This window comes from Onthophagus taurus, chromosome 8, assembly GCF_036711975.1.
Source record: "Onthophagus taurus isolate NC chromosome 8, IU_Otau_3.0, whole genome shotgun sequence".
NCBI lineage: Eukaryota > Metazoa > Arthropoda > Insecta > Coleoptera > Scarabaeidae > Onthophagus > Onthophagus taurus.
Window position 1 is genome coordinate 18363162 of NC_091973.1, and position 14217 is coordinate 18377378.

Sequence of the window (14217 nt, forward strand, 5' to 3'; positions counted from 1 at the left end):
AAATTATAAAAAGTAACGTTGTAGTTGACATTTTTGATTGAAAAATTTAATAAAAGTCAGGGTTGGGTTGAAATATGAAAATTGTCACCTCTTCTGGTGTAACCACCAGTACCCGGAACCTGAAAATACTTTAGTTAAAAGCTGGCATCAAACATCACAATCTGCAAATTTTCAAACCTCCACTTCATTCGGTTATTTACTAGGTCGCACTAGGTATTCATGGCACGCTAAGTTAAACATCGATATGATGTGTGTGCATTTTTCAAAAAACCCTAATTATCTTCCAAACTATAAGTGTTAGATATAGGACATATGGGATATAAAAGATGTAAAATGAGACACTGAAGACGACTAAGTAATAAAATATGGGGGGTGCCATTTAAAAAAATTAAGTTATGGTACTTCCAAGTTTCGAAAAGGTAACGTGCCATAGTAAAGTGACCAAATGTTCTAGACAGCCGTACTCGGCACCAAAACATACTCCATCATGTTGCTTAAGCATATTCTGAATCCTAAATTGATATCCCAAAAATCGAGTGTTCTCTGATTTTTTGAACAAATGTCTACTGGAGCAGATTTTTCTAGAAAAATTCGAATAACTCGAGAACGACTGAAGCAAATTGCAAAACGTAAAGTTATTCATAAACCTTGAATACAGACAAATCCAAATATGTAAAAATATACAATATACAGGATTTAAAAAAATAAAGTAGGTGACGACTTCCGGTATAACCAGAAGTGCTAGAAATCTGAAAATATTTTAGTCGAAGAGAACGCAATTGATAGTACTTTAATCTGAATTTTGAAATTTTTATTTTGGCCAGAACCCTGTAAAGTTCTAATGGACGGTCGTCGTGGATGACCCTGTATATCATCATTGTTATCAATTGATTTTTTAATTACTTTTTTAATGCTTTGAATAGTCCTTTCTGCTAATCCATTCGATTGTTGGTGATGTGGTGTAGCTATTTTGTGATTAAAGTTCCATTTTCTTGAAAATACCAAAAAATGTGCGCTTGTAAATTGTTTACCTGCATCCGTGACAACAATAGATGGGATGCCATATCGAGCAAATGTCGATTTCATTTTATTAATAACATTCAACAATCAGCAAATAAACTTTTCCGTACAATTCATACAGATCTACTCCCACCTTATACCAAGGAATTTGTTCAATTTTGTTAATAATCATTGGTTCTTTTCTATTAGAGTTTAAATATTTCAAACAAGAAGTGTACAACTTTGTATAATTAATTATATCTTTTGTCATCCCACGTCAATATAAAAAATGTTTAGCTTTTTGTAGACTTTTAGTAATACCTAAATGTCCACTATGAATTGATGCTAATTTTATTTCTCCATGTTGAAGTTACAACCAATCTATCATTCAGATAAATTAAATCATTAATTTCAGTTAAATTGAACTTTAGATTAATATACTGTTTAATATTATTTGGGATATTTTTTGATTTGTTAGGCCATCCTTTTTTTTAAATGTTAGTTCTTCATCTTTATCTGTGTCCCCAATAAGTAATTTTATTTTATTGACATTTATGTTAATTTTCTTAGTAACAGTGCAAATATGAAATTGAATTTCTAAATTATGATTCAATAATTTCCCTAAAGGTGTTCTAGAAAGCGTATCAGCCACTATTAAATCTTTCCCAGGTTTATAAGATTAATATTATAATTTTGTAATGACTAGTAAAATTCTTTGCAATCGTGGTGGGCATGAATTTAGCGATTTTTTAAATATTGTAATAAGTGGTTTATGGTCAGTTTCCACTGTAATCTTTCTACCAAAGACATATTGATGAAATTTAGTTACAGCAAAATAAATTGCTAAAAATTCTTTTTCAATCTGTGCATAGTTTAATTGTGTTTGCGTTAGAGATCTAGATGCATATGCACCAGGATTACCGTTTTGCATTAATACGGCACCCAAACCATGACTAGAAGCATCGACTGATAAAACGGTTGGTTTCTTGCTTGGAAGTATGCTTGGATCGAAATATTGAAGAACTTTTTGACTGACTATCATTTGTTTTAATTGATTAAAAGCATGTTGTTGTTCATTACCCCATACAAATACATTGTCTTTCTTTATAATATCTCTGTGGGGTTGTGTTCGTTGAGATCATTTTTTTATGAATCTACCAACATATGTTATAAGACCCAAAAATCGTTGAACGTCTTTGACATTCTTAGGGTTAGGCATATTTGTAATTGCATTTATTTTTTCGTCATCTAAACAGGTACCTGACGCTGAGAATTTGAATCCTAAATATCTTACTTCTTCATGTCAAATACGAGCTGACGAACGCTTTGTTTAAAGTAATTACTCAGCTCGACCCTAAACAACAAACGCCGATACCTACGTTTACATCGATGGTCTATGCACTCCAGATCTTAAAGGTCGCCTGCAATGATGACCACTCTTTAACGTAAAAGAATTTAGATGTAAAGATGAAATTATATTAATTGTTCAGGATGTTTCAATTCACAATAGAATCGTCATCAGGCACGACTAAAATTAAATTAAATATATAAAGTAAATAATAACAAACAAAAAACCATTAATCTAATTACTGTCAAATAAGTTTACAGGTGAAGGTCGCAGAACATCAAACTTTTTAACGTGGTTGAAGGCTGCAGTACCGCTGATACCGCCCCTAGAGGGCGTAGTACTAAGTGTTGTCAGGGAAGTTGATCTTCCTACCCTTTCAAGAATCCAAATTTGGATTCCCGATACTGATGTGGATGTGAACACCGGCGAACAGACACTTCAGATTCTAGCGGCCCAAAATAAACACCTAGATGTCGCCAACTGGTGCCTCTTCCGCTACAAAGTGAGGACAGACCCTGTGGGTCGCCTCATTGTCTTCGGGGCAGCGAAGAAGGACGCCGAATGGCTTAAAACCCATGAACGTAGAATCTGCTACCTTTTCAAAACTTTAAAGGCCCGCCTTGGCAGATTAAAAGACCCCGAGCAGGGTGTTGGAGCAGCCGCGGAGGGAGAGACGGCAGGGCGGATGGAAACAGATGATGTTCCAACCGCTGAGGAAGATACGAACACTCTCGTCAACTCGATGGCATCAGTTTACCTCCCGTATGAGGACCAACCTCCATCGCAAGGATTGGAAAGGCTGGCCGAGGACGCAAGGAAAGGTAACTGGAATCTTGTCATCGGATGTGACTCTGATGCACATTCAACTGCCTGGGGCAGCGCTGATGATAATGGAAGAGGTAAGTCCCGTCTTGAATTCATTTTTAGCAGTAATTTAGATATACTTAATCGATTCTCTGAGCCGACCTTTATAACCGCTAAAGGTCAATCAGTTATTGACATCACACTCGCTTCGATGGGTATCTCGTCCTCGATCCATAATTGGACGGTTTCTGACAATGTTTCAATGTCGGACCATAGATGGATCACTTTCGATCTTGGTACCATAAAGATTGGAAAGAACTTAAAGCGTAACCCCAGAAAGACGGATGTGGACGCGTTCAGATCTATGCTAACTGGAAGTTTGAGCGACATTGGTTGGCGTAAGCCAACTGAAAGCTTTGAAGTTGATGAGTATGTAAATACTGTTAGTGATTCCTTAATCAAAGCTTATAAAAAAGCCTGTCCCCTCCGATCAAAGGCCGTCTCTGGGCGTGCTACCATTTGGTGGTGTCCTGTGCTCGGCAAACTCAAATAGGAGGCAAGAACAGCCTTTAATAGACCTAAAAACTCAGAATTAGACTCCGACTGAAAACTTTATAAAGGAAAATTAGCGGACTTCAAAAAAAGCGTTCGTCATAGAAAACGAGAAACGTTGAGGAAATTTTGTGAGGAAGTTTCCTCCTGTGCGAAGTTTCTTCGCTAAATCGTGTTCTGGCTTCAGACCCTAAACGACGAATTGGCTTACTAAAAAAGGCTGACGGTTCTTATACCGACAACCTTTTGGAGAGTCTTTATACCCAGTCTGTGGTGTAAGGTCACAGTAAACTTCATACCAAAACCGGGTAAGCTTGATTATTTCACACCGAAATCGTTTAGACCAATCAGCTCTCCAACTTTCTTTTGAAAACCCTGGAAAGACTGTGTGATCGCTACATTAGAGATTTCTGTCTCCCAACTAAACCAGTAAATCCTAATCAACACGCTTACACTCAGGCAAGTCCCCACTAACGGCTCTTCACTCGGTGACCAGCTTTGTTGGTGGAGTGCTGTACCTAAAGTAGTCCGCCCTGGGTGTTTTCATAGATATAGAGGGAGCTTTTGATAAAACAACTTAAAGTACATAAACGTGATTTTTAATAGGTTGTAAGTAGCTCTCAAATTGCTAGAGTCTTGGTGTGACGAACAAAGACACTCTCTGTGAATCCTAAGAAGACAGAGTTGATTCTTTTCACACGGATGAGGAAGTTTGGCAAGCCCAGAATGCCATCCCTTGCTAATACTCCATTGGTATTGTCAAAGAAGTGAAATATCTGGGCATCACACTTGACAATAAAATGACATGGAGAGCGCACCTAGATAATAGCATTCGGTCAATGCCGGAGGGCTATTGGTAAGACATGGGGTCTGTCACCCAAAAATGCCCTCTGGATTTATACGGCTGTAATCCGACCTATGCTTACATATGGTGCAGTAGTATGGTGGTCAAAGACCTTACAGTATACATGCACTGCTGTACTTAATAAAGTACAGAGACTTGCGTGTTTGTATGTTACAGGTGCGCCAATCAGTGTTATAATTAATTTTCATAATTATTTCTAAGTCCTTCAAACAATTTTGAAATCTAGTTTGTAATGAATAAGGTATATTTCTTATAGGTTTTACTACAGGACTGAAATTCTTATCAATTTCAATATGATATGACTTTCCTAAACAACCAATATCTTTGAATTGATAAATTAACTGCTTACAATTTAAATCAACTACAGATATAACATTTAATAAGTCTTCATTATTAAATTTAACAACATTTAATTTTAAACTGGTGTCGAGTCTCAAAATGGAACCGTTATCACCTTCTTCAACATAAAAAATAGAAATTGTAACGGTCTGATTCTTTGTATGTCTTTAATGTATTGTTTTGGTGTAAATTGGTTTTGTGTTATCAAAGAAGGAAGAAGGAAGATTAATACATTTGTTTGTATTTTATTTTTTAGCAGCGTACTTCTAGAATTTCCTTAATTTCCATTTTTATATTCCATTTATTTCTTATTTCAATTCTCTTTCCTATTTTCTTTTTATTTCTTTTATTCAAAGTTCATTTTTTTTGTACAACGAGAGTACAGAACTTCTGAGACGAATCTCGCTCTCTTGAAAACCAGATTTGATACGTGCCACCCCTGTGAGTTTCGGAAATTTTTGGTGATAGCCATGGTAATTTAAAATTATTTGGGTCGAAATTTCCATTTTCCTTATTTGGAGGATTTATCACTTGTGTGTGAAATATTTTTGGATTAAGTAATTATTTATTCCTGTTTACGGTTTATCCGGATTTTCTTCATATCATATTAAAAACAATCTTTATCCTGATTAAGGCCTCGAAGATCTGAGGTAAGACTTTTCTCTCAATCCTTAATATTACAAATTTTTAACAATCTTTGCGTTATTTAACAAAATTCCTTTTTTTTCTTCTTCTCCCTTCGGAAAAGAAACAGAAATGTAAAATTTCTGTTTCTTTTCCTAATTCTCTTTATTTTTGCTGTAGGTCTTTTTTATATTGGAGAGCATTATTTTGATTGATTTGCATTTCCTGTTGGGAGAAAACAAATTATTAAATTTTATATTGTGAGTCAATTTTTGGAATCCATTATTCCTAAGTTTGGAAGACGTTGCTGAAGTTTTTGGATTAGGTTCATCACAGAGAGTCAAGGTCAGATAAAAACCTAAAATAAAATAAAGAATTATGAATCAATAGTTAAATTACTTATAATATTAATTGTATCGTTCTCCAAATCTTAATAAAATTGTTTTTGTTTACCAACTATTGCAAAATGATTTAATTTGTTACAGAATTCACATTTCTTTCCGTACGCATAACACTTATTTAACTGGCGATTTCGACCACATCTGCTACAAATTTTTATAGATGTTTTCTGTCTTGTTGTTTGTGATTTTAATGACCCTGGTTGACTTAGAAATTGTTTCATTCTCCTCTTCCCAATGGCGTCAATTTCCGTTTTAATAGATTTGGCAAATGTGGAATTCATCTCATCTAATTGATGATGAGCTGTCTCCGTCAAAATACTGCATTCAATTGCCTTGTCTAATGTGTCGGAATCTCGTTGAAGCGTTTTTCTCTCACCGCGTCGTCTTTATTAGATCGTTTTTTCATCCTTCATCGCCGAATTCACAATGCGATGCTTAATTTTTTAATATTGTAATAATAACATTGTTCGATTGATACCTTCATACCTTGTTAAATTCTTTTTGGAACAAAATAATCTTCAAATTTATTTATTAAAATTTCAACTTTATCTTTTTCTTCTTTTGCAAAATTAAACGTGTTGTAAATGTTGATCACTTCGTCCCCCAAAGAATACAATAATTGTGCGCATTGAATTTTTTTTTCTTTTTTATGTAACACGATTGGGACCGCATAAATTTCAAATTTTTGTTTCCATTTACGCCAATTTTCAGCCAAATTACCAGTTAGGAGTATTGGTTGTATAAATTAATAATAATATAATTTTAATCCATATTATTTTTTCGAGTTGCTAACGGGATTGAAGAAACAAATCTCCTGATTATTTTATTTTATGTAATTTAATTTTAACTTAACTTTATTTCACGTGTTTTACTCACAGCGCCATGTCATGATGTTTTACTTCATTTTGTTTATGTAGTTGATGTTGATTCGTGTTGTTTCATCGCTTGGTAAGCTATTTTTAAGGTTACCTTCTTATAATTAACGTTAACTTTTATCATATAGATGTTCGTGGAGTAAATTTCAAGTGCAGTTACCCCTTATCGGTGATTTTCAACGTTTTCTCTCACTCGTTGAAATCAATTTCTTTAACATCTGGGAGTGGATTATCTTTTGTTAAGGATTTATTTAATGTTTTTTTTTTATATTTTGCTATTAACTTTATTTAGGTTGGGTCTCTAATCTCTGCAAAATTTAACAACTATTATTATATTTATATTCATAACTTTTACAACTATAGGTTCGTGTTAAAACATTCAACATTACTATGTATTAATAATTGATAGATAAAGCTTTTCTTTGCAATTTGATTGAAACGTTCTCATCAAAAATTTGTTTCTAAACAACTAAGTGTGTTATATCCTTTCAATCATCTCATTTCATAAACTTGCAAGTATTGTTCAGCCGATTTCATTTTAACCCAGTTTTAAAACAACTTAACCTCTGTCAGACAAACTTCTCTGGGCTTGACATATGCAACATATCTAGCATGTTTATTATCCTGAGAAATTTTGTCTTTCGAGAACAATTTTAATTCCTACTTTATTAAAGGAGGTAAGGCTTTCCCAGTTCATAATTATGCAACTAAACTTTCTACAACCACAAAATGTAGTACTAAAATTATTATATTAATAAACAACTTTAACAAGCGATTTATTATTAACCGATATATTGAACACAATTTACATATTGACGTGTAGTTTATAGCTTTCGTTTGTAATGCTACTGTTACAAGGAATACGAGAAATCACCTATTTCAAGTTAGCCCCACGATATTACTGAAAGTTAATCAAAAGCCATGATTCCCCATAATCCTTATATCAACCTCTAACTAGCTACACTAAAGTGAAATCTAGATCTAGAAGCTAGTTCCATTAACAGAATGACATTAATTGCAATTCTTTTCGGGGATGGCTAAGTTAACGGTAGCCCCTTTTTTAATTAAATTTCTTTCGAAAACCTAGCTCCAGATTTAAAAAGGTAACTCCACCTATATAGCTCCACTAATACCATAGCTAGCATGTTAGCAAAATCGCACATAGGTCAAAATGAAAGAACTATAGTAGAAATATGTACACGTCAAGTTGACCCACAAATACTGGAACTTAATCATAATCTCCCTCCTTAACTTAGCCACCCACGGCAAAAGGGGTGCTATTTATGTGATTGGGATAATGGAGCTTGCTTCCACTTTAGTGGAGCTAGGTTTTGATTCATTTCCAATAACATGGTAGGATCTTGACACGCGCATACTTCAATTTGATTTAAGTGCAAATTTACTAAACTGCTAGGTGTGGTATTAGTGGTATTTTGTTTTAAATCTAGATTTAAATTTAAGAATATTTAACTCTTGATGTATTTGGTTTGTAGTATGATCGCTTTTAGAACTGAATGTAACTTCAGTATTATTCTTATTAGTATTACTAATCGTTACTTTTGTTTCAGTATGTATCTGGATTATTTGGCATTTCCGAATTTTGCGAAGCCGAGCTATCAAGATTTTTTAAATGAATTTTAAATTTATAAATATTACTAAAGTGTTGTAAAAATTGACGATGCATACATTTAAATTTATGGATAGATGGAACAACATGTACTTCTTTTAAATGAATTACCAAACCATTAGCTGAATTCAAATTAAAGTTACATAGGAAACAGATAAAGATTTTAATTATGTGACTATCAAATGATAGTAGAAATAATAAAAAAAAAGTAATAAATAGGTCTGTGATAAAGTACGTTTAGTTGGTTTAGTTTTGCTTGGCAGTAAGTTTTGAAATCAAACCATCAGATCGCGAGTTTTGTTGTCAGATGTCAAAAAAATATTTAACGAGAAATGACCAAACTAATTTACTGATGTGGGAAAGCTCTACATTTGGACCCACTACTATTACACGTGGCTGTACTTTATGTAATCTGTTTATAACTAGTTTGCAATGCTTCAATTTTTGGTGTTATATCGTTTATAGATTTAACATGAAGCACAAAATCTTCTTGAGCATCTACTATTGTGGGTTTGAAATTTCTATTAATTCGTATTAGTTGAAGAATGGAATGAAGAAGAATCACAGTCCAGTAATCTCTTGAATCTAAGAACAAATATTTGTTATTAAATAAAGAGAACAATAAGGCTGGAATAAAGCTCCTCACCCACTTCCTGACTGGGCACTGCGGGTTACGTGAGCACTACATATGTTCTACATGAAGCTGACGAATACATCCCTCTGTAGAAGATGTGAACTGGAAGACGAGGCGGTAAGTCATATTGCTTGTGACTGTCCCAAACTAGCGTACTTAAGGGAATCCACTTTTGGCGTACCATGGCCCCAAATTTCGGATATAAAGAACATACCCTTCTATTCTATATTAACGTTCATTAAAACCGTGGGCTTTTTAAAATGTTTTCCAGAAAATCTTGAGACTGTTTAATATTTTTAAGTCTATCTTATTCCATAACAGTGGGTCATTATTTGTAGCTAAAAAAGAATTTTCTAAAACATCTACAAAAATTGTATTTTCAATTTAATAAAAATACTACGTTACACAGAAACGAATTCGGTCAGGAATTAATCAAAAAAAACATGATCAGATTTGTTCTTTTTGATCAGGATTCGTATTTCGACATGATTAATTAAAAATTTTATTTAGGAAATACTTATGTAAAGATCATTGTTTTTGAATGATAAATTTTTATCATAGATTTATCCCCAATATCTTACAAACTTTAAGCCCTGTATACAATCTTTCTAATACTCTTAATACAAAAACAGAAAAATTTATCACTACTTGGACTGATGAACACGACAAAGCTTTCATAACCACAAAAGAAAAATTAGTTCAATAAACCATTTTAGGACACCCTTCACCACACTATCACTAACTACAGACGCTTAATACACAGCTATGGGAGCAGTTCTTTCGCAAACCGTAAACAACAAAACACAACCTTTAGCTTTTTTTCTCAAAAAAACTCTGTCCAAGTCGAATAAAATAGCCAATATTCGACAAAGAACTCTTATCGTGTGATAGGTTTGTCTAATGTGTCTGTTGGGTCCTTTACTGTTGCTGAAGTACACAAAGCATTACATGGGATAGCGTTGAATAAAGGGCCGGGAGCGGATAATCTGCCACCAATCTTGATTAGGAACTGCTCTGAGGCTATGGCAATACGCCTACAGTTAATTTATAATAAATTTTTGCAACAGGGGATTTTTCCAGACGCGTGGAAGCAGGCCAACGTAGTCCCAATTTTCAAAAATGGTGCTAGGAATTTAGTTACTAATTACCGACCGATATCATTATTACCTATTATTTGCACGGTTTTTGAGAAATTAGTGTACACCAGCGTATTTTTTCAAGTCAAACAGAATATACATATGAGTCAACATGGGTTTTATCCCGGACGATCAGTTGAAACCAATTTATTGGAATACACAGATTAAAAGTTGTTTTCGATTGTTGCATGGGGATTTTCATCGGACCATACGTGACTATTACGAGTATTATGTAGGCCGTAACGGGTGAATGTTGCTTCATCCGTAAAAAGAATATGCGATACAACACGATGATCATTATTTATCCACCGACAAAATTCGACTCGTTTAACATAATCTTCCGGCAGTAGATGTTGTACCTTACCTAAATGGTATGGATATAAGTATTGTTCGTGGAGTGTGTTTATTACTCTCTTTTGTGGAATGTCTAATTGAACAGCAATTCTTCGTGAGTTGGTCGTTGCATCTTCATCTACTAGATCCAAAATATTTTCTACTGCATTTAAACATTGACGCGTAGCTCGTTCAGATGTTATTTTAGCGCTGGTAAGTGTACAGGTTTCGCGCAATTTATTGAAAACCCTAATAAAAACGTTTTTATTAGGATGTCTGCGATTTGGAAACTGTTGACGATATTCATCTGTAGCAGCTGTAGCACTCCCGTTACAAAAATCATATAATAACATATCTGTATATTCTAAATGTGAATAAGTACTTGGCATTTTGTACCTCTTAATGCAAATCAAAATGTCAAATCTACGTTAAATGTTTAACGGTAGTTATGCAATCAATTGAAAACAAATGAAAATCGGATAACCACATATGGGTTTTTTTACATTATTTTTAAGCGTACAATACACACCTAACGTTTGGTCCGTTCCTCCCGGCTCACTCTGTATAAAAGGACAAAATATAAGCTTTACCCTTTATTATCCTTTACTTCTTATTACATCAAAATTTAATAAAATGAATAAAGCATATTGTAGCATGCTGTGCACACGACATGTACAAAACAAAAAGAACGTTACTATATAAAATTATTAATATTATTACTTAAATAATTTTATAATAAAATAATAAAAAAAAACGGTGGCAATCGACTGGCTCCCCATCGTTTCAAGCTTAGATGCTGACTTAAGTAAGGATAATAGAACATGCAGAAACCATATAAAATGATTTGAAATCAGCAGATGGAATTTTGATTTATAGCAGCTGTCGCAGTTCTTGCGGTCCAACAAGAGGCGGCTTCTTTAAATAAACAAATTCATCTGTGATAGCGGTGAGATTAGCTTGATTGTTTATTATGGACAAAGAATATGGATTAGATTCATACTGTTAAACTAATAATAGTTAAAATATCTAATAATAGTAGTTGATCATAGCTGCAAATAGTATTACAAGAGAATATCACCGAATGTTATATTAATTTTAAATCGGTAAAATTTATATACAGTGTGTCCCCGGATTGTGTCTCCGTAAGGTATAATTGACGATAAATAAATAAATTTTTGAATTCAAATTCCATCTTTTGCAATTAAAGTCTGGATGTCCTCAAATTACCAAAGTTAACGGAAGAAGTTTGTTAACCGTTGCAGGTAAAGTGGTCTTTCTGAGCAATGTACAACAAAAGTTGATTAAGACAAAATGTTTGTTATGTTAAATTATAGTGATATGCCGAATTTTATTAATTTAGCATATAAAAGAAAAAATGAGTTTTTTCTTGAAAATTTTTTTGATATTCCGTTTTACAATAAAAACAAATGATCTGAGTGAACTAACAATTATCATTTGATAGCTTAGCTTTAGCCTATTGTCAAATATTAATTGATCATGTTTATAAGTACGTAGGCTTTCACGGCCGGTGTTAATTGAACTAAAATTAGAACTAAAACTAGAACTAACACTAAAAACTTTCGGGTTTTGCCGTGCGTCTGTTAAGAAAAGGTTTGACGTTTCGGATGCCATGTTACAACCTTCTTCAGAAACTGGTTCGAAGTGACCTTCGAAGGGCAGTTCAAGTCGGTATAAGTAAATCCCATTTACAAAGAATTTATCGAGAAAATAAAATATTGCCGTATAAACCAAAATATAACCACACTATCGAATTAGGTGATGAAGCAAAACGTTTAGATTATTGTTTGTGGCTTGGGTACAAAATTTTGAAAGATAGAATTTTTTTAAAAAACAATATTTTCGGACAAAGCATCGTTCACCACTAATGGTATGGTTACATCACAAAATTATCGATTCTGGTCAAAGACTAATCCACATTATCGCATAGCAAAACACAATAAATTATATTTTCAACAAGATGGTTGCGGCCCTCCCACTATTTTAATTAGAAATTATTTAAATACGTTATTTGGAAAAAAATGGATTGTTAGATGTGGTCCGCAACCATGGCCGCCAAGAAGTCCGGATTTATCTATTATGGATTTTTATTTTTGGGGTTATGTAAAACAAAAAGTGTACACTGAAAATTTTAATAACAATTTAGACCGTTTAAAACAAAAAATTGAAACTGTTATTAGAGAAATTCCGTTGGACCATATTAGGAAAAGTTATAAACAATGTCGGAATCGGGCTGAATTATGTGTTAGTGTTGGTGGTGGTATCATTGAATAAGCTTTTATGTTAATTTAGTTTAGATCGAAAATGTTCTGTTAATCTTATGATTTAAATATCTGCACTTTGCTTTCATATCTTAAATTAATAAAATTCTGCATATCGCTATAATTTAACATAACAAACATTTTATCTTAATCAACTTTTGTTGTACATTGCTCAGAAAGACCACTTTACCTGCAACAGTTAACAAACTTCTTGCGTTAACTTTGGTACATTAACAACATTTGACGTAAAAGTTGGTTATATTTCGTTTTATGACATCCAGATTTTAATTGCAAAAGATGGAATTTGAATTCAAAAATTTATCGTCACTTATACCTTACGGGGACACAATCCGGGGACACACTGTACATATAATTACCTCTATGCGCTCATCTTGTAAAATTACGAATTCATAAATATTTCAAAGCAAATTTGATAAAGATTTAATGTGTCGTTAACGCGCATGACTTGTACAGCTTTGACATAATCGCAAAGGTTTTGAAAACCGTCAGTAAGTAAGCAAGAAGAACAAATAGTAAGTGACCGACGACCAACACAGTCGTTTTTCTTTGTGAATACGAAAAAATATTTGGATATTTCATTATTTTGTGTAAGTAAAAAATTATCTTTGTATACAATAATATATATACATATGCCGGGTGAGACATTTAAATTGTGACGACCTTATAACTCGTAAACCATCAATTTTATCAAAAAAAGTTTAAGATAAAACGTTCATCTTGTGAAAGGCGAAAATATTCTGTATGGTTAAATTGCATTTTAGAAGCTTCTAGTCTTTTATTTCTTAAGTAAGTTTTTTACATTGATACATATATTTTTTTCTTAACTATGCTATTATCTATCGATCTGTAATCGTATGTCTTGCCATGCTTAAGTAATAAAACGTAACTAATGAATATAATTAACAGATAATTACCAACGTGCTTATTAATTAAATTAATTAATTGTGTTGTTCCCCGTATTCCCTGGTTGCACCTTGATTTTTATTATGCGTATTATTCAAAAATATATATGTATTCATTTGAAAAACTTACTTAACAATTGAAAGACATTTAGGGCGCTTCTAAAAGGGAATGAACACAATACAGAATAATATATATAACCGGAGAAGTTATCTGATGAAAGTTTTATCTGAAACTTTTTTCGATAAAATTAAGAGTTTACGAGTTATTCGATTGTCTCAATTTAAATACCTCACCCGGTGTATATAATTGAATGAATCAATTAAGAAATACATAAAGTGTTATCACAATTAAAAAATCTGAGTTGTCTATTAGCATTGCATAAAGAATGTATTACAAATTCCTTATCCAATACTAATATCTAATACAGTGATAACAAAGTATATTTATTTTTTTATTGAAATCAGTTTACATCACCGG

At 33.0% G+C, this 14217-nt stretch overlaps 1 protein-coding gene across 1 annotated transcript; it reads left to right on the top strand.

Moving 5' to 3' along the window:
- Positions 1–3032: 3032 nt before the first annotated feature.
- Positions 3033–3704, top strand: LOC139431335 (uncharacterized). Its single transcript, XM_071198986.1, has one exon. The coding sequence runs from the start codon at positions 3033–3035 to the stop codon at positions 3702–3704; it is 672 nt and encodes a 223-aa protein (XP_071055087.1).
- Positions 3705–14217: the final 10513 nt, after the last annotated feature.